The sequence below is a fragment of the Asparagus officinalis genome, chromosome 8 (assembly GCF_001876935.1).
Source record: "Asparagus officinalis chromosome 8, Aspof.V1, whole genome shotgun sequence".
Taxonomy (NCBI): Eukaryota; Viridiplantae; Streptophyta; class Magnoliopsida; order Asparagales; family Asparagaceae; genus Asparagus; species Asparagus officinalis.
The window spans coordinates 16,919,925-16,941,901 of NC_033801.1; the positions used below are offsets into that span (position 1 = coordinate 16,919,925).

Consider the following 21,977-nt stretch of genomic DNA (forward strand, 5'->3'; position numbering starts at 1 on the left):
CTGTTTGGTTGTTATTGGTAAAGTTGTGTATTTATGACACAACTTGGAAAGTTGTTGTCCACCTCATCAATTTCACTTTTATACTTTTCTTTGTTTGTTTTTTATTCCATTGGAATCATAAAACACTTGTTTGGTTTGCAAAATGAAACTTTAATTGTTTGTTTGGAAAGTGTAAAAAGTGCTCCCTACTAAAATGATCATATTGGTTGGAATTATTTTTTATTATTTTTTCCTAACTTCAATGTTGGCTTTCTCCTAAAATCATGTCTTTTTTTTCATGAAATCACTTTACAAGCCACATCAGCATATGAAATCACTTTACACTATTTTCACAACTACAAACAAACAATTGAAAGTGATGAAAGCTGACATTGGGATCCACTTTTTTACACTTTACATCCTTTTACATGGTAAAAACATACAACCAAACAGCCCCTAAGAAGGGCGAGAAAGATAATTGGACGTTTTTTCACTATAAACCCCTGCCTCGTTTGGTACGCGGGAACGAGGAGGAATGGAATGCAATTCCCACTTCACATTCCCTCATACCAAACACACCTATATTTTAGATGTTGGAATGACCATTCCCTAGGAATGATCATTCCCACTATTTGTGGGAATGAGCATTCCAAGTGAGAATATAAGGAATGGTCATTCCCATTCAAGTGAGAATCAAAAACTAGTTAGGTATTTTTCAATTATATCCATATTAATAATAAAGAATGTTTGGGTGAGGCGCTATGCAAGTGGGCAATTTTAGATTGACAATTTAGGCTAGTATATCATTTTGCTATTTCGAAACTTATTATTTTAGTTTGTATTGTTTTATGGATTTTTGCTATTATGAATTGAGTGATTTTGATACTTTATCAAATAAGTTAATTTATATATCTAGAACTGTGGATTGTGGATATCATTCTTTTTTTTGGACCTATGAAAGATACGATAATCTTTTTATTTTATTTTTCTTTAATTTTTAAGACTAAGAAATAGCGAGTATTGTTTAAAAATATAAACGAAACATACACCTGATGGATAACACGAGCATTAGTATAACACATACCTAGATTAATATAACATATGCGTATATAAAATTATTTAGTTATTATCATTAATGTTTATTTTTTATCTTATTAAAAATCTATGTTGTTGTAAGGGCATTATTAGAAAATGAGATTTCATTCTCACTTGTGTACTAGTGATACCAAACATGGGAATGAGAATGAGATTTCCATTCTAGCTTCATTCTACGAACGCACCCAAACAAGAGAATGAGAATGACCATTCCATTCCCACATGCAATCCATTCTATTCCTTCTTCCATTCCATTCCCAAGTCTGTCCATTCCCGCGTACCAAACAAGGCGCTAATGTTTTCTTTTAACAAACGCCTCAACCCAACTTTGGCCTGTTTCACCTAACTCCCTGGGTTTTATAGTTTTAATTTACACTCATACCCTATAGTTTCACTTACTCTGCACATATATACCCTGAGTTGTATTTGATTTCACTTAAATACCCAAAGGTCTTTAAAAGTTGTGTGTTCGTAACCTCTATTAGTAAACCTTTTAGAATATTCACGACATTTTTCATTTGAGAGATATATGGTGTTGATGTTAATAATCAAACAAATAATATATTGGGGTAAGGTTGATTAAGGGGCTGCTCACTTCTCTAAATATTTGGTTTTGAGTTGAGTAGTTTCAACCTGCACAAATAGCAACTCGGGAGAGGACGGGGATTGGATACCCCATTGTTCCTCCGACGATCAAGTCAGTCGATGGACTTGAGGGGGGGAAATGATGAACTGTGTGAGTTATATAGTGTAGTGTAGTGCAATTCTCAGAGATTGCTTGATTAGAAAATCCCCTCATGATATTTAGAATAGTACCTCTATTTATTGTGGTGAAGAATGAGTAGAATGGTAATCTCGGTCGTGTACAGGATGACAGCAAACGAGTATGGCATGGCAGCTACGTCAGCACCTATTTTACAAGTGTCGGTCGATGAGTGGATGAGAGGTCACCTCAGCATTTAATGTGAAGTGATCGGGGGCATATCGTGTCGATGTGGTTCGATGAGTCATAAAGACTATCCAGGCTAGAGGCATGATAGCGTCTGCCAAGCATTAAATGTGATGTCAACGCGTTGTCAGCGGGGAGGCTCGAGGTTGAATCGTCCTTTGGCTTGGCCTAGAAGTAACGTCTTTCGAGTCGACCATGCAAGGTGTCGGATAAGTGGTTGAGTGAGCTCGTAGCAAGTCGTCTTCGTTAAGAGGACTGACAAGTACCGCCCTTCGAGTCAACCTAAGGGGATGTCGACTCGGTGAGTCGGCTAAGTCGGGATCTTTAATGGTCTTGACCATTAATTTGATTTGAGCAGTGCATGTAGATGGACACCTGTCCGTTGCTGGCAAAGGGTTATACTTTGGCGACTGAAAACATCATAACATATAGTATACTGCAACCCTCTTTACTCATGGGGTGTGTTTGGTAACCTTGTAAAATTGATTTAAGACTGAACCTGCCCGCTTTTAAGGTATTTCTTGTTTAGCAAATTCCGAGGCTAGAGCTGGCCTAATTTTTTTAGCCCAAAAATGAGCACTAAATCAATATTCTTTTGGAGTAGGAGGAGCTGCTCCAAATAGTATTCTTTTGGAGTACGAGGAGCTGCTCCAAAAGAAAATTGGTTTAGCACAAAACTCATTAGAGGATGAGAGTGATAAGGAGTCTCTAATCACATGAAAAGAATTCTATTTTTATCTTACTTGTGGATGAAGATTGTCTAACATGTGACTTTTAACTGAATCTTATGTTTTAACTACCATGTGTCCGAAATAAATACGTTAAGAGAGCAATTTGTACCAAGATAACACTAAACAATTAGGATGGTTGCCTATGACTTGAGATTATGGTAACTTTGTTAAGTGTGTATACTTGGATTCGTAGGATCCGGATAACTACAAGCATGCAAATTGTATAATTTACAACTAGATTAATATGCACAACAGAAAACAAAGAAATCATAGCATGTATATAAGAAACACCTTTCCAGATCAACGGACAGAGGGCGATCACTTGGTGCAACCGGCAAGATGCCTCCACATATTACCCCGCATCTACCATATAAAGTGTAACTTCGAACTGAAGGAAGAGATGATGGCTATATATATATATATGTATAATATTCTAACTTTTGAACATGAATATGAGAAATTATCTTCAATAAAATACCAAAATTTAAAGGGTTAATATTCAATAACCATCAATATTTTGCAGTATACCTCTAATAACTTTGAAACATGCACTAAATCTCTAACAACTTTCACAAAAAACCCTAAAGTTAACAATGTTCCTTCATAAATGATCAAAACACCCTCAAAGATTTTGAGAAAAAACCCTAATAAGTCCCAAGTGTGTTTAAAATTTTTGGCACTGAATCCTAAAATCTAAAAACTATGCCTTTTTGCCCTTAAAATTCTAAAAATTACAAACATCACTTAAAAACTAAAATTGGAAAGAACCCCTAAAGAATGTTGTGCACCGTGCAGAAGCGTGCTCGACAACCAAACGAGTCAGTGAGCGATGAGAGAAGAGAACCAAACCAAATTACGAGTGTAATTCACCAAAATACGACATAAATCAAACCAAACATAGGAATTTACGTGGTTCGACAATTGCCTACGTCCACAGGGAGAGGGTGGGGGAGATTTCACTATATGGAGGAGAAATACAACGGATTACAATTCACAAAATTACTCAAATATAACCCTAACCAAATCTCTCAACTCCCTCACAATATCTCCCTCTCAAAGTGTTCAAAATGCTAATTCTCTCCTTAAGAAACCCTAAAAAACATATTTCTATTTATAATAAAACATAATACCAAACATGATGGGAATCTAAAAATGAGTCTGCCACACCCGGGTGTGGCACGCACCACATCCCTAAAAACAGGGTAGATTCTGCTATACCTGGGTGTGACAGATACCACACCCCTGATAACAGAGACAGATTCTGCCACACCTAGGTGTGGCAGACACCACACCCATACCGAATCTTCATATTTGCCAATACTTTAAACAATTTGACGTTATTTTCTACAATTCTCCACCTCGGTGAAGTGTTCCCTCCAAAACTGAACCGACACCAACATGAGCATCAATGTGTCGTCTCATCAAATCTGGGTGCACTAATGTGGTTGCCTATATACCCCCTCTCTCAAGGGATCAAGCCGCTCGTAGTTCATCGAAATGGCCTGAACAACCTCAACAATCACGAAATTTGATAACAAGTTTCTACAATGATCAAACTTGTTACTCGGAATCACCTTTGTGAGTATATCCGCTGGATTGTTTTTTTTTTTTTTTGTGGACCTTCACGAGCTCCACATCCCCATCTTTAAGAACATCTCGAATGAAGTAATAACGAACGTCGATATGCTTCGTCCTCGTATGAAAGACCTGATTCTTTTCTAAAATAGATAGCACTCATGCTATCATAATAAATGGTGACGGATCCCCGCGAAACACCAAGATCCTCCAAAAGTCCTCGAAGCCAAACAGTCTCCTTAACATCCTCCCGTAATCACCATTTACTTTGCCTCTGTCGTCGACAAAGCCACCGTAGACTGCAAGGTGCATCTCCAACACACCGGCGCACGGGTCAAAGTGAACACATACCTTGTCGTCGATCGGCGTTTATCTAAATCTCCAGTGTAGTCCGAATGTACGTATCTAATACATAGCCGCCCACCGCTAGTGTCTCACTCAAAAATCAAACCAATGTTGAGAATACCTCAAATGTACCTCAAAATCTATCTCACGACATCCCAATAATTCGGACCTGGGTCGTGCATGTATCTAGAAACTATGCTCATTGCCTGTGACAAATCTGGCCTCGTACAAACCATGACGTACATCAAACTTCTAACTGCACTTGCATATGAAGTCTTCGATATCAACTCTCGATCTTCAACTACCTTCGGTAAAAGGTTTGTTGAAAGCTTCAAATGGGCTCCTAATGGTACACTAACTGGCTTCGTTTCCATGCTCACATTGAACTGCTGTAGAACCTTCTTTAAATAAGTCACCTGTGTCAAATAAATTCTGTCGTTGTCTCTATTTCTGCTGATCTCCATCCCTAAAATGCACTTAGCTTCACCAAAATCCTTCATCTCGAACTCGCTCGAAAACTAAATCTTCAATCTATCTATGACGGATTTGGAAATAGAAGCAACCAACATATCAACAACATAAAATAATAAATAAATGTACGCACCTCCATTCAACTTGCGATAGTACACGCAAGGATCAAACTGGCTCCTAATATACAAATGACCGGTCATGAACCCATCTAATCGCTTACTGTCGAGGAGATTGCTTCAAACTGTATAACAATTTCTTTAATCTACAAACCAATTTATCCTTCCCTGTAGCTCGAAATCCTAATGGCTGGGTCATATAGATTTCCTCATCAAGATCACCATGAAAAAAATATTATTTTCACATTCAACTGATCTACCTCTAAATTATACTGTGCCGCCAAAGCTAGCAAAATCCGAATCAAAGAATGCTTTACCACCGGAGAGAAGATCTCATTGTAGTCAATACTTTCCTCCTATGCATATCTCATTGCAACCAACCTAGCATTAAACCTCACATGAGTTCCTTCAATGCCCTCCTTCTTCATATACACCCACTTGCAACCAATAGCCTTTCGTCCCTTTGGAAGCTCGACAAGCTCCCATGTGTCGTTCCTATGAAGAGACTCAATCTCTTCCTACATAGCCACTTGCCACAAATCAGCCTCCGAACTCTGCTCAGCCTTTCTGAATATAGTAGAAACCATCTCATTGACACTCTCCACCATAAGTGCATACACAACGACTGTGTCTGTATACCTCGTTGGCGTTCGTATGCCTCTCCTCTGTCTTCGAACCATAATAGAATCCTGAACCTGGGTTGTTGGTCCCTGATCCTACTTAACTGTACTTGTATCCGCCAAATCATCATCGTGCTCATCTGGTGTCACCTCAGTCGGCACTCTAATAGATACAATCATCTGGATAATGTGGACCTGCATCAATCTCCATCACCTGAGAAATCTTCTTTGTTGGGGTGCTCTCCACCTGATGAGAGTTGGAAATCTTTAAGATCGAAGCCTCATCGAATGTGACATCTCTACTCAGCACAATCTTCTTATCAACCCGTAGGCTGTTTAAAAGTTACTTCAGATAGCTGATCCTCATCAAACACCGATGATGAAAGTTATAATTTGACGGCTTCTAGAATGCTACAATTTAAAAACTTTCACGTAGATCGATGAAAGTTATAATCTGACGACCTTCACAACAACCGATGAAAGCTCTGATTCAACAACCCTCACAATCAACATCAGGAGATATAATATAATGACTCTTATATTTTTTTAGGAGCCAAGACAAAAGTTACAAGATGATGATCTTTGCAATGCTCTAGCAAAAAAGACTACAAATTGACGGTCACTTCAAGTCAAAATTGTAGATATCTCTCAAACCGTAAAGAATTTGGCGAAACAAGTAGGAGCAAACCTAACCCTTTGGGTAGGTTTGGTCAGCTCCGTCTCATCGAGATAGTCGATTTTATATATAATTTGTCTAATTTTGAGTTACGGTTAAAAGTTATGACCTGTTATTCGTTGCAAGTTATATTCTGAAGTCTGTCTGCAAGACTGGACTTTGCCTGAACATTGGACTTCGCCTGAAGCTCGTTTGGAGCTCATCTGAGGCTCTCCTCAGCACAAATATTTTTCATTTTAATTTTGCTTACTAACATAGAATATAGATTCATTTCATCTTTAGCAATAAACTATTTGTTGTAGAATAAATCTAAGAAGGGATCAGCGAATCGAAATAGCAAGCGTAAGATTAACCACCATTTGGGATCAACATCGTTCGCTAATCTTGCGTATAGTTATTGTCAATGTATGATATATTATAAAAAGTTTTGTATTCGCTTATTTTGTCAATATGGCCCACCTCTTTTAACTTTTTTAATTTGTAGGGGAAGCTGATAATGCCGATCAGTTTAAAGGCTAAGTTAGCTTATGATACCTTTCGCAAGACATATAAAAATGATGAGAAGATTAAGGAAAACATGTTTGGTGTTGGTACATTTTTTGAATAAATCATTATATAATAAGTATTCTGTTGATATTCAATCTTTTTATTTGCCAATCAATGATATATCTTTTCTCTAATGTGATTTAGGATAATATTAATGCTGCGTCAAAGGAGGCAGCACTAAGTGCTACCCAGGAAGCAACTGATGACCCTCACATCCTCTTTATAGAGGAAAATTGTAGCATTGCTCTGAATGTTATGGGGCATAATAACAGGGGTAGATTTCCATTTGCGGGGGCTGGAGCTGTACGGGGCACACACACAATTTCCTCCATGACGTCCTCACCATCTCTGACTTAATTTGATAGGATCCTCAGCAAGAACTCTTGTCATGTCAGCAATTCTGTGTATCTCATCTTATTTGCATGGTAAGATCGATATTGTATTACTTGTATAGGTGACGAAGGCTATGTTCTCAAATTTGCCAGCAGCTCCCACAATGGACGAAGTTTTGATTCACATCATATTATGCTTGTCCAATAAGATTCTAGTTGAATTGTTTAGAGACATTGTATCACTTTTAGACTTAGAAACCAATGATATTGGATCTGGTCAAACCGGTGCACGGGTATATGTTGTTAATATGTGTGTATTGTATTGCTAAATTTCCTATTCAGAAAAATATTTATTTATTCTCAGGCTGAAGTTGCCAGGGGAGCAGTAGCGGCATGTAGAAGAGGGATGTCGACAAGGACGATGACTTGTGATTTTCTGTGGTGAGTTTTTATTTGTATATCTTAAAATCTATGATTGCTTTTAGTACAAGAGAAGTATAGAATTTTAGTGACTTTGTTACTGCAAGCTAGTATATGTATTATTGTAATCATCCATGCGTATCTGATACTATGCCTTTTGTGTTTGGTTTGAATAAACTTTTTATGCTGTTCACTTGTCTGCTATTATATATATGTTGCTTTTTGTTTGATTAGTTTGTCTCTATATTAGTTCACCTTTTTCCTGATACTGCAAGTTGGTTATCAGTAGCACATGTCATTTAAAGCATTAAACTTATTATCCTTATTTCTATATTTAATTAGTTCATACTTATATTGATATCATATTCATGAAAGTTGTACACTTTCCTTCAGTAACTATATAGGGCTGTTTGTTTGCCTAAAAAAAAGAGGGAAATCAAAGAAAAGAAAACCTATTTCTAAGAAAAATAGGTTTTGGGATTGTTTGGTTGGCTAAAAAAAGAAGGAAATCAAAGAAATAGAGATGAGATGAGATGAGTTGTCACCTTATTATAGGATGATGTGAGTGATTTTTTAGAAAACTTGTTTTGATGTTGTTTGGTTAGCGAAAAAAAATAAGAAAATGAATTATAAGAAACCTATTTCTTGTATTAGGTTGTTTTCTTTTGTTTGGTTATTTCTTAAAAATAAGAAAATAGATGAGATGAGATGAGTTGTCATTATATTATTAGATGATGTGACACACACTTAACGAAATTGTTTTCCTAGCTTTTTGGGAGGAAAACAAAGAAATGAAATGTTAATGAGATGAGATGAGTTGTCTGGGAGGAAAACAAAGAAATGAAATGTTAATGAGATGAGATGAGTTGTCACAATCTTATTGGATGATGTAAGTGATTTTTAAATATGAGATGAGATGAGTTGAGTGATGTTGTGGATGAAAATAATATTTTATCAGATGTGGTGGATGTGATGGATGCGTTGTTGGATGAAAATAATATTTTATTAGATGTGATGGATGAGTTGTTGGATAAAAATAATATTTTATTAGATGTTGTGGGTGAGTTTTAGGGATGGAAATGTGTAAAATTGTACTTTTTGAGATTTCTTGGTTTTCATTTCTATTTTTTGGTTTTTTAGGAAATAACCAAACAGACCCTATATTGAACTGAACATATAAAAAGTTGGAACATGGAGCGCATGGTTGTGGTCAAATCAATCTTGTATTTGCCTTATTACATATTTGACCATAAATAGTAATATGAATTAACCTTTCTTTTATTTTTTATTTTCCCCCCATCCAACTAAAGTTGTTCTAAAAACCATCTATAGCTTCTATCTCTCAATTACAAGCCATCCCATGGCCATGGATAAATCTCGCATTCTCTTCAGTGTACACATGAGTCTCCTTCTCCAATTAACCTGAGATATTAGCACAAAAATCATTATTTCAGTACAATTAGTATAATCTATATTTAATAATGATCAAAGAAATATGCTTATGTTTGATGCACACTCCTGTTCATGCTTATGTTTGATGCACACTCCTGTTCATTGTGGTCGAGGAAACAAAGGACTCCCTATGCAAATGATGGTACATGAGCAGTGTTTGTGACTATATTTGCGTCAACATTAATTGTGTCATGGCATAGTTAATATCCTCATGAAGAAGCCTTTGACTATCAAAATATGTCTTTGAATGATAAAATACTTAAAACTCACAGGTAACGTCTTTAAAAAATAATGGAATTATTTGTTATGAAACAATGAGAAGTAGTAACTCACATTTGAAAACATGCTTCAAGAGTGTTATAAGGGCCTGTTTGTTTGCCTAAAAAAATTGAAATCAAAGAAATGAAAAACTATTAAATTAAAGAATTGTTTTGAGAGTGTTTGGTTTGCTAAAAAAAGAAGAAAATCAAAGAAATGAAGATGAGTTGTCACCTTATTATAGGATGATGTGAGTGATTTTTTAAGAAAACTTGTTTTGATGTTGTTTGGTTGGCGAAAAAAATAATGAAATAAATTATAAGAAACCTATTTCTTGTGATAGGTTGTTTTCTTTTGCTTGGTTATTTCTTAAAAATAAGAAAATATATGAGATGAGATGAGTTGTCATTATATTATTAGATGATGTGACCCACACTTAAGGAAATTGTTTTCCTAGTTTTTTGGGAGGAAAACAAAGAAATGAAATGTTAATGAGATGAGATGAGTTGTCACAATCTTATTGGATGATGTGAGTAATTTTTAAATATGAGATGAGATGAGTTGAGTGATATTGTGGATGAAAATAATATTTTATTAGATGTGGTGGATGTGATGGATGAATTGTTGGATGAAAATAATATTTTATTAGATGTGATAGATGAGTTGTTGGATAAAAATAATATTTTATTAGATGTTGTGGGTGAATTTTAGGGATGAAAATGTGTGAAATTGTACTTTTTGAGTTTTCTTGGTTTGAATTTTTATTTTTTGATTTTTTAGGAAATAACCAAAACAGCCCCTAAATTGAAAAGAAAACTTCCTTGTGACTGAAGAGACCTGCCTGTAGTATCCGAGCTTGAACTTACTACCTTGTAGTTTAATTGTTGTCTTGTATGGTCTAATTGCACATAGACCCCCTGTAGTATCCCTGTTTGAACTTACTACCTTGTAGTTTAATTGTTGCAGAGCTTGAACTTACTACTTTATTTATGTGAGATAAATAATGTCCAGGGTTTATACGGACCTTCACCAAAACTTCAGGGGGTTATGTGAAATTGAGTCAGAGAATGAAAACCCTAGCTTTTCAAATTTCTGCCTCCCCTCATTTCCCTCTATAAAAACCTCGCTAGGGCAACGGGCAAAGCCTCATCCGTTGGCGTCTTCACACACGCCCCACCTCTCTCCTCTCTCTCACATAGATCTCATCCCCATTTCGATTTCCCGCCCTTTTCATCGAAAATGAGAGAGTGCATCTCGATCCACATCGGCCAGGCCGGTATCCAGGTCGGAAACGCTTGCTGGGAGCTCTACTGCCTCGAACATGGGATCCAGGTTCAGCTCTCTCTCTCTCTCTCTCCAGATCTCTATCTTTTTTTCTTGTTCTTTTTGGAATTTAATGGTTATAGCTTTAATTCGAACTTTATGCCTAGATCTGTATCGATTGACTTTAGATCTCAGTAGATCGACTATATTCTTCCTAGATTTCCATGTTTCGGCTCATATTCTCATGGATCTAGTGATCTAGGGTTTATCCCTTAGATTTCTGTATTTTTCTTGTTTTTTCCTCAATTTTTTTTGGGAAATTAATGGTTTTATGAGTCTCGTTTCAAAATTAATGCCTAGATCTGTATCGATCGACATTAGATCTCTGTAGATCCACCGTATTTTCTCTGATTCGGTGTTTTTTGCTCATATAATCATGGATCTAGTGATTTCGTTAAGATCTGTATGCTTTGGCTAATTTCTTTCATTTCTTGAAAGTAATGTGGATGTCTGGGTTCGTTTTTTGGGATTTTATGGTTATATTAGTCTTGATTTAAACTTGACAGCTAGATCTGTATCGATTAACATTATATATCTGTAGATCGGTTATGTTTTTGATTGATTTCGAGTTATTGCTTATGTAGTCATGGATCTCGTTGTGATACCTCACAACACCGCACTTTTTTTTATTGGATGCATAGATTTAAGGCCAACCCTGAAGTTTACAGTTAGATTATTCAATTTTTTGGATGTCCTCTCAGACTTAACATTGTTTACTGTAATTTGGTCTTCCTCCTTTTATATACATGGATATATTGTTATAATTGTTTTTTGTGATAGATCTCTTTACATTAGAGCATCTCCAATGATATACTCTATATTTAGGGGGTTTGAAGAGAATATTCTTCAAGATTCCTCAAATATAGAGGGTTTTCAAAAGTTGTGTTCTAATGGTGCCCTCTATATTTATATTAATTAATTATCATTAACAAACTAATGATGTAAATAAAATAATTAAAACTTAACTTTTTTTGTACAAAAATTAAACTTTTAGAACCGTCTTGTCGAAACCTTTTAAATGAGATTAATATTGAATATTTTTAGAGTCATTTTTAAATTAGTTCATTTTAATATAATAAAATAAAAATATCCATTAATAAAACAAATACGGTGGGATCTATATAACCCGCCCCAAATGAACTACATTCAGAAATATAGAAATTATATTATATAAGTAAAATACGGTAACAATAATCTAAAATTTCGATAGGTCATTTCCATAGCTATTGGTGTCGTACTGATACCCTGACAGACCCTAATATCCAGTTCCCCCTGAAACATGAGTTGAACTATCAAATAGAAAATCACCGCTATTTTTGCTAATGATTTGTTGTTTTTTCCTCTCAAAAAATGCTCGTTCCCTTACATCAACAATCTTACTCAAATCAATTGATAGTATTTCTCTATCCTCACGATCACACTCAAGACGAAATTGCTCATGTTATTGAGTCAAGAGTTGATTGTGTTGTTCTAATTGTACAGCCCGTTGATCTAATTTTTTTTTTATCATTTTCTAATTTCATCATCATTAGTTGTTGCATGGTTTTCCTTCATAGCTCACGTTTTTCCTACATTTCTTTGGTATTCTTAAGAATATCAACATCACACTCAGATGGGGAGAGGATCTTTCTCTTCGCCTTTTCCGCCTTTCTTCCATCAAGTCGACTTGATGAGGCGTTGGTAGGAGATTGTTCATCACCCATCAGATTAATGCAGTCCATTGAGTTCGACATTTGAGATGTGTCCAGACACGACCATCATTGAAGGTGTAGGGTCAGCCCATTTCTCAGCATCCTTTAGAATATGCCAAATGTGTTCATATTGAAACTCTTTCTTATCTTTAGATTCTTGCTCATACAGAACTTTAGTTTTAATAAGCTAATATAAGAAAAGTTAGAAATTTTTAGAATAACAAAATGTGATAAATTTAAAGTTAGATACTTACTATATTCAATTCAGAAGCACCACTTGGATTAAGCCGCTCGATATGTCGAATGCAACCCTTGAACTTATTTATGACTTTCTTAATTAAGTCCCAATGACTTTCAAGTGATCTTTGGCTCCTTTGGTCTCCGCCAAAATCTTTTACATTCTGATGATAAAGTGTTGTGATCCTCACCAACATTGTTTCCTTCCTCTGATTAGTACCCAAGATTGGATCTTGGGAAACTTCAAGCCATGCTGAGCATAAGACTTGATCTTCTTTATGGGAGAATGCCTTTCCTCGAGAAGCCATATGAGTTGTGAATGAGAAGAGTTGTGAATGAGAGAATGAGAATAGATGTGAATGCATTGCTTAAATAGAGGTGAATGAGATTGGAATCCAATGCTGGGTAGTGGACAAAATGATTAAAGATGAGATGAGATTGGAATCCAATGATTAAAGATGAGATGAGGTTAATCATTTTGTCCACTACCCAGTGTTGGATTCCAATTTCATTCACCTCTATTTAAGCCACTGTTTTCAATGCGTGAGGCGCAATTCGGGGCTCAAAGTCTGTTTATGCGTACATGCGCAAGGCGCAATGCGATGCGCGCGCCCGAGCGAAGCGATATGCACTCCAGACCACAAAAATTGAGATATACAAGATGAATGGAAAAAATATATTTGTGAAATTTCACATACTCAAGATTAATAAAATATATATCAGTATACTACCAGATCACTAACAACTATAATTTCCATTTAATCATGCAAATTATTCAAACTTTCATACTAGTATATTGCATCACTAACAACTATATTGCTAAATTTCATTTACAGGTTATTTTCCTTCTTTACAGGTTATAAATGACGAATCAAGTATATAGTTTCAACTATTAGCAGTCGCACTACAACCTAGCTCAACTAGCAACTTTCAAGTTTCAAAAAGCATGAACAAATCTTGTACATAAATCACTTTAATGATCCAGTTGATCTTGGCCTTTTGTTGATAAAATGACATCTTAGCAGTTACAAGAGAAATAATTTATAGAGTAGAAGCTTTTTTTTATCAATTCATGGTTAAGTTCAACTTGGACGTCAGACAGATTCAACTTTGCTCCGGCAACATGTGAGCTAATATGATTGAAATATTTATTATTGAGCTCTTTAAGTTCAACTGAAACATGCGACATCCTTTTAACTCTTTGATTCTATACTCATTGAACAATGCTACTGAAATGGGGATGATCTGCCTACATATTAAAAAAATCTAAAATGTTTTTTTACCTTTACAATGATCTTAATAAACTATAATAATTTCTAAAGAATGGTCTAAAAATGATGAACGTAGAAATTCCACAAAGCTAGAATTATATGCATATATTCAGTCACCATTGATAAAATAATAATCAAATTTTTGGGAGAGCAGCTGCCACAATAACAACAGTAACAACATTGTTACTGTTAAAACATGTACATTTAAAATAGATCGGGGGCGTTGAAAAACAAAAAGAAAAAAGAAAACTGGAAAAAACTGAAACGCAAAAAGAAAACTAAAAAAAGGAGAAGAAGACAAAACGAAAACAAAAAGAAAACTGGAAAACAAAAAGAAAACTAAAAAAACTAGAAAAAAGTGGGAAGGAGAAGAAGATAGAGAAAAAAAGGAGAAGAAAACGAAATGAAGAACAGAGCAACAATAACAACATTTTAACACTAAATTTCCGTGAGAACAGTAACAACATGTTAAAATAACGTACAGTAAAAAGAAAAGAAAATATTTGAGAAATATCGTTGAGGATACGCAAAGAAGGGTTCAAAACAAAATGAAACTAGAAAACAAAAAGGAAATAGAAAGAAATTGAAAAATAAAAGAAAACTGGAAAAAAAGAGAAGTACCTGCTCGTCGTGGCCTGTCGCCCGTCACTGTCGCCCTGCTGAGTGGAGACCGCAACTTATTTTTCGCTTTTGGAAGAAAATAGTTGGAGAAGGAGCGACGAAAGTTACGAAACGTGGAAACCCTAGCCCTAGCCGCTAGATGCTTAAATTTGCTTTCGGGTTCAAGTCAAAGTCGGGTATGTACCCAATAACCGATTGAAGCTTACCTGTTACTAAAGCGAACGCCTGGGCGAGTGCATCGGGCGCTGTGGGGCGCTCCTCAGGCACGCGTCCGACGCAAGTGTAGCGCTCCGCAGCAGGTGCGGGGTGCTATTCCATTGCGCCGAAGCGCCTCGCGCCCGAGGCGCGCGCCTTAATACGCCTTTAAAATCACTGATTTAAGCAATACATTCACAACTATTCTCATTCTCTCATTCACAACTCTTCTCATTCACAACTCATATGGCTTCTCGAGGAAAGTCATTCTCCCACAAAGAAGATCAAGTCTTATGCTCAGCATGGCTTGAAGTGTCTCAAGATCCAATCTTGGGTACTAATCAGAGGAAGGAAACAATGTAGGTGAGGACAAAGCTCTTTATCATCAGAATATAAAAGATAATAAATAGTTTCCATATGAACACATTTGGCATATTCTAAAGGATGTTGAGAAGTGAGCTAACCCTACACCTTTAAAGATGGTCGTGTTTGGAACCATCTCAAATGCCGAAGGATCAGATTCGAACTCAATGGACTGCATTAATCTGATGGGTGAAGAACAATCTCCTACCAACGCCTCATCAAGTCGACCCGTTGGAAGAAAGGCGAAGAGAAAGATCCTCTCCCTATCTGAGTGTGTTGTTGATGTTCTTAAGAATATCAAAGAAATGCAGGAAAAACGTGAGCTTTGAAGGAAAACCATGCAACAACTAATGATAATGAAATTAGAAAATGATAAGACGAAGTTAAACCAACAGGCTGTACAATTAGAACATCACAATCAACTCTTGGCTCAACAACATGAGCAATTTCGTCTGGAGCGTGATCGTGAGGATAGAGAAATACTTTCAATTGATTTGAGTAAGATTGTTGATGTAAGGGAACATGCATTTTTTGAGAGGAAAAAACAACAAATCATTAGCAAAAATAACGGTGATTTTCAATTTGATAGTTCAACTCATGTTTCAGGAGGAACTGGATATTAGGGTCTGTCAGGGTATCTGTACAGCACCGATAGCTATGGAAATGACCTATCGAAATTTTAGCTTGTTGTTACCGTATTTTGCTTATATAATGTAATTTTGTATTTCTGAATGTAGTTCATTTGGGGCGGGTTATATAGATCCCCACATATTTATTTTATTAATGAATATTTTTATTTTATTATATTAAAATAAAATAATTTAAAAATGACTCAAAATATTCAATATTAATCCCATTTAAAAGGTTTCGGCGAGACGGTTCTGAAGGTATAATTTTTGTACAAAAAATGTTAAGTTTTAGTTATTTTATTTACATCATTAGTTTGTTAATGATAGATTAATTAATATAAATATGGAGGGCACCATTGGAGCACAACTTTTGAAAACCCTCTATATTTGAAGAATCTTGAAGAATATTCTCTTCAAACCCTCTAAATATAGAGTATACTATTGGAGATGCTCTTAGGGCTGTACTTCATGACATAGATTGTTATAATTTTTTTTCTGGAGAAATGTACGCAAATGCACTTAATCAAGTATAGAATTTTATGGTTAATGTTGAAGTTGAGTTGGATCACCTAACGTTGCTTACTGTAGGTGTTTAGATTATATTATTATAAGTACATTTCATTCTGCCGATTTGTATTAGTCTCAGATATCTTTCGTTTGATTTTTTTCATCATTCTTATAGCTTAAGTTATCCCCCCCCCCCCCCCCCCCCCCCACCCGTTGATTGAGTTTTGATTTTTTTGATATATTGTATAGATTGTAGTATATTAAATTGGATAGTTTTGAGATTATATATGTACAGTAAGAGATTGAAGATAATAAGTATTTAGATTGGATATATTAATTTGTGAGAATTTTTTCTTTTGATATTCTGTTGATATTAAGAAATGTAATTTACTGTAAGTTTTATATTTTCGAAATGCTGTTGACTCCTAACGGTTTCAGCCTGATGGGCAAATGCCAAGTGACAAGACTGTGGGAGGAGGTGATGATGCTTTCAACACCTTCTTCAGTGAAACTGGTGCTGGGAAACACGTACCCCGTGCTGTCTTTGTCGATCTCGAGCCCACTGTTATAGACGAGGTGAGGACTGGAACCTACCGCCAGCTCTTCCACCCTGAGCAGCTCATTAGCGGCAAGGAAGATGCTGCCAACAACTTTGCCCGTGGCCACTACACCAGTAACTAATCATTACCCTTTTTTCACTTGTGTTCATCGTTTATAACTTTGTATGTAATCCCTTGTCTATTTGTGTTATTGCAGTTGGCAAAGAGATTGTTGACCTCTGCCTAGATCGCATCAGGAAGCTGGCTGACAACTGCACTGGTCTCCAGGGCTTCCTTGTGTTCAATGCTGTTGGTGGAGGCACTGGCTCAGGCCTTGGCTCTCTTCTTCTTGAGCGTCTCTCTGTGGACTATGGCAAGAAGTCCAAGCTCGGGTTCACTGTTTACCCATCACCTCAGGTCTCCACCTCTGTTGTTGAGCCCTACAACAGTGTTCTCTCCACCCACTCCCTTCTGGAGCACACTGATGTCGCTGTTCTTCTTGATAACGAGGCTATCTATGACATCTGTAGGCGTTCTCTTGACATTGAGCGTCCCACTTACACCAACCTTAACCGCCTTGTATCTCAGGTTTTCACTTGCTCTGATCTGAAAACAAGACCATTGAATGTCTTTTTTTTAAACAATTGATAATGCATTGTGTTGTTTGCAGGTGATTTCGTCTCTGACTGCCTCGCTCAGATTCGATGGTGCACTGAACGTGGATGTCACTGAATTCCAAACCAACTTGGTGCCATACCCTAGAATCCACTTCATGCTTTCCTCCTATGCCCCTGTCATCTCAGCAGAAAAGGCCTACCATGAGCAGCTATCCGTTGCAGAGATCACAAACAGCGCCTTCGAGCCTTCATCCATGATGGCCAAGTGCGACCCTCGCCATGGCAAGTACATGGCTTGCTGTCTCATGTACCGTGGTGATGTGGTCCCTAAGGACGTCAACGCTGCTGTTGCCACAATCAAGACCAAGAGAACCATCCAGTTTGTTGACTGGTGCCCCACTGGATTCAAGTGCGGTATCAACTACCAGCCACCGACTGTTGTTCCTGGTGGTGATTTGGCTAAGGTGCAGAGGGCTGTGTGCATGATCTCTAACTCTACCAGTGTTGCTGAGGTGTTCTCGAGAATTGATCACAAGTTTGATCTTATGTATGCTAAGCGTGCCTTTGTGCACTGGTATGTTGGTGAGGGCATGGAGGAGGGTGAGTTCTCTGAGGCTCGTGAGGATCTTGCTGCTCTTGAGAAGGATTATGAGGAGGTTGGTGCTGAGTCGGCGGAAGGTGAAGAGGGTGATGAGGGTGATGAGTACTGAAGTAGCTGATGACTGGTTGTGTTCTATCTGTCTTGTTTGTTTGGTATTGTCTTGATGTTGCTGTAGGTTGTTTCCTGTTGTCTTTGTTCAGTCTGTTGCTTATTGTTTGCTGAACTTCTCAGGCTTGCAATATGTTGAACTCATATTCTGCTTGAATTTGAGTGTTTTTGTTGTTCTTATGTTCTGATAGTTACATCTGTTTGTTTGACTTCTGTTTCAATTATTGTGCTCTGTATCTGTAGCGAGCGTATCAGGTTGTGCTGCTAGTTATTTTGGAGTTTTTATGTGCCAAAGGTGTTTTGTCGCAGCACTTTTTCCCAGCGACTCTGTTCAGATGTAGGCGACTAATTAAGATCGAGTTCAGTTTCCCAATTGGTTGGTGCTAAACGCGGAACAGAGGATGTTGGTTCGAAGTGTTACAGATAAATGTGATTCAAGGTGCGCAAGCTTTTGCACGTATCGAGTCTACACTTGTTACAGGATTTATACTTTTGTTGAAATTTTCTGTATCACCATTACAGTAAACAAGGAAAATATGGAAATTTAATCAAGAGTATAGATTCTAGAGATCATTTGCATTCACATCAAACCAGACACAATAAAGCATAATTTTAACTGGGAGATATTGGTCTTTAAGCTCTCTTGAACAAAGATCAAAGAGAGAATTGTGCGGTTCAGGATTCACAATAACCTAACCAAACCCCCCATCAACTCTCCATCCAAAGATCCATGCACCCAACCCCTTTTTTAAGTTACATACCAGTTTCAAACTTTATTCAAGAACTAACCAACGACATCTCAGTTTCTTTTCACATCTCAGCCTTTAAGGAAGAACCTAGCCTCGGTCCTTCCAGATGCTCTCTGAGCTTGTCCTCTAAATTCACCGTTGACTCCAGAGTCCGCCATGAGTTGGCTGTAGAAATCTGGGTGAGCCCGTGGCGGCGGTGTTGGCTGCTGTTGCTGAGGAGCGTAGATGACGAAAGAAGGAGCAACCATGATGGACTGTGGAACTCTGCATTGTGACTGCTGATATGGCATGGGCTGAGGTGGAGGCATGGGAGGATTCTGCGATAATAGAGTGCAGGTTTGGATTTAGATGACGCCAACTTGACATATTATGTTACAGTTTTTTTTTTAAACCTGCTAGGTTTTGTCGAACAAGCATTTGGTTGAACCGGACGTGTGCAACTACAGTCTCATCTATTTCAATGATTGCATAAATACAAATGATTATTTACCTATTTTTAATTTTATTTTATTTCTTGAAGACTTCTTGCAGAGTATCGATGTAAAATCTTGCTATCATTGGAAGCTGGCTACACGTCAACTTTTAAGAGGTTCTTACTAACCTGGCTATTCTTTACCAAGGAGTTTCTCCGTAACTTAGGCATTAAAAAGTTAATATTGTTTCACTAAGAATTTGTCCTTATTTCTCGCATGATTTTCTGTCAAAACATTTTAAATCTTCAAATATGCAGACCCCTTGAATTCTTATCCAAATGTTTTATAATCGCTGATGCTGTTATGAACCTAGCAAACTCATGGGAGACGACTGACACGGAGAATAGATTGATCTCTCTCTATAACCCTAAGAAATGAAACAAAGAACCAAAAGTAAGAATTCAGTGTCCTCGAGAAATAGGGGAATAAGGCAGATCATGCGTGTCGGAAATGATCTGTACCTGAAAAGTGGCCTGCAAGTAGGCTTGATTATCAGCTACAGCTGCCAAGAACTGCAAGTTACGCTGAAGTTTTGCTTCATACCTGCAGTTGCAAAGACAATAACATTTCATTGCAACAAACAGCACGTAGTAACTCAAAACAAGTGCCTGCAACCGTAACTGCAGCTGCAAGTTACAAAACTTTAAAACTGAAGCAAACAAATGCAATGTAGCTTCCATGCGACAACAACTCCAGTTGCATGCAATTCACCAGTTCATAATTGATGAAACTGAGAGAATTTCACCTGATTATTAAGGTATATTTACAATATCTTACTTGATAATCCCTTTTGCGTATTATAAGGAAGTGAACTTACTGAGCACATTCTGCTTCTCTACCCGCATTCCGATACTGAAGAATGGCAAGGATCAACTGCTTGTTCTCATCTAGATACTACAACATAAAAGCAAGATGTTTAATAGTAATTGAATTTAGACGAAAAAGCAAAACAGAGAAGCAAAGAAAATAATAGAGAAATATAGTCGAACAACATCAAGATTTTGTCAACAAAAAGTTCTCTAAACCGGACATGCTTGCAAGGGAAAAGGACCAGATAGATATTCTTAAACTTCAAATTATGTGCTACTCATAAGATTAAAGAACAAGAATGATGCTATCCATGTAATGAATTAAAAAAAAATCAAATTCTGTTTTACAATTATATATAATTATATAATTATATTAAGATTTTGAATTGCGTACTCTGCCAATTATTACTGGGTCTGGTGCATGAATGTGACACAGCCCCTTTCTCTTTCGCTTTTTTTTTTCTTTTTCCCCGTGAGAAATTGGCATAGCTGTTTATATTTTAGTCTTTCATAACTATTTTCATTTAGTTACTCAAAATGAAAAGAAAAAACTATTTTGATTTAGCCTTACGAATATTTTGATTTAGTTACGAATATGTGTTTGTTGTCCCCGTGGCATCTCTTTAATTGGTAGTAAATGGGTTTATAAGGTCAAGTATCGTCCTGATGGCACCATTGAACGTCGGAAAGCTCGTTTAGTGGCTCGAGATTTTACTCAGCAACAATGTATTGATTATAAGGAGACCTTTGCTCCTGTTGCTCAGCTCTTTATCTGAGACACTATATATGCAACCGCCTCCAGGGTCCAATATTCCTCCGGGACATGTATGCCTCCTTCATCGTGTTGTTTATGGTCTCAAGCAGGCACCCCGCGTTTGGTTTGAGTGTTTTCGCGATGTCGTGCTCAAGACCGGCTTTATGGAAAGTCATCAAGATGCTTTTCTGTTTGTTCGCACTACATTACGTGGGACTAAAAACCTGTTAGGATATGTGAAGCCTAACTATCAGGCGTGCCCTACATTTCAGAAGAGAGGAGAAACAAAGTTGGAACATGATCGACGATGAAGAAGTTCAAGCAAAACGACGAAGGAGAGATTTGGCAGTTTTGCGGTCGACAGGCCATGGCGCGGCGGTCGACCGTCTACGTGCACAGCTGGGTGCACAGGCCAGGAGCTCGTCGCGGTCGACCGTCTGTGGCGCTGCGGTCGACCGCTCAAAGTCCAGAGAGCAGTCCAGAGTTTTGTCTTCGTCGCGGTCGACCGCACATGGCGCTGCGGTCGACCGCCCAAAGTCCAGAGAGCTCGATCAGGAATAGGATTCGTCGCGGTCGACCGCACGTGGTGCTGCGGTCGACCGGAGTCGGGTTTTGGCCCAGATTCGTTTTTTAACCTGATTTGATCTGTTTCCTTGTTTACTTGTTAAACCCTTAAGTCTATAAAAGGGTTGATTAGGGCATGATGTATTAAGACGAAAATTAGTGAATTTTTCTCCTGCGGCGGCCGTGGACGTAGTTTCTCACATTGAGAAGCGAACCACGTAAATCTTGTGTGTTTGAGATTGTTTGATTTTCTCTCTTTTCTCCTAAATCTCTATTTCCAAATCGCATCAGGAGGGTTGTGCATCCCCAACAAGTGGTATCAGAGCGATCAGGTTCGGCGCGAGCGATTTGAGGTCAAAGA

The 21,977-nt window shown here is 37.3% G+C and overlaps 1 protein-coding gene across 1 annotated transcript; it reads left to right on the top strand.

Moving 5' to 3' along the window:
• Positions 10,665–18,476, top strand: LOC109819568 (tubulin alpha chain-like). The gene is made up of 4 exons (XM_020385325.1): positions 10,665–10,897; positions 16,841–17,075; positions 17,159–17,529; positions 17,612–18,476. The coding sequence occupies exons 1-4, from the start codon at positions 10,805–10,807 to the stop codon at positions 18,266–18,268; spliced, it is 1,356 nt and encodes a 451-aa protein (XP_020240914.1). The 5' UTR covers positions 10,665–10,804; the 3' UTR covers positions 18,269–18,476.

Excerpts from the sequence above, each read along its gene's own strand:
- LOC109819568 (XM_020385325.1), top strand. The coding sequence starts at position 10,805 with ATGAGAGAGTGCATCTCGATCCACATCGGCCAGGCCGGTATCCAGGTC. Across the intron at positions 10,898-16,840 it reads GCCTCGAACATGGGATCCAG|CCTGATGGGCAAATGCCAAG; the intron begins GTTCAGCTCTCT and ends TAACGGTTTCAG. Across the intron at positions 17,076-17,158 it reads TGCCCGTGGCCACTACACCA|TTGGCAAAGAGATTGTTGAC; the intron begins GTAACTAATCAT and ends GTGTTATTGCAG.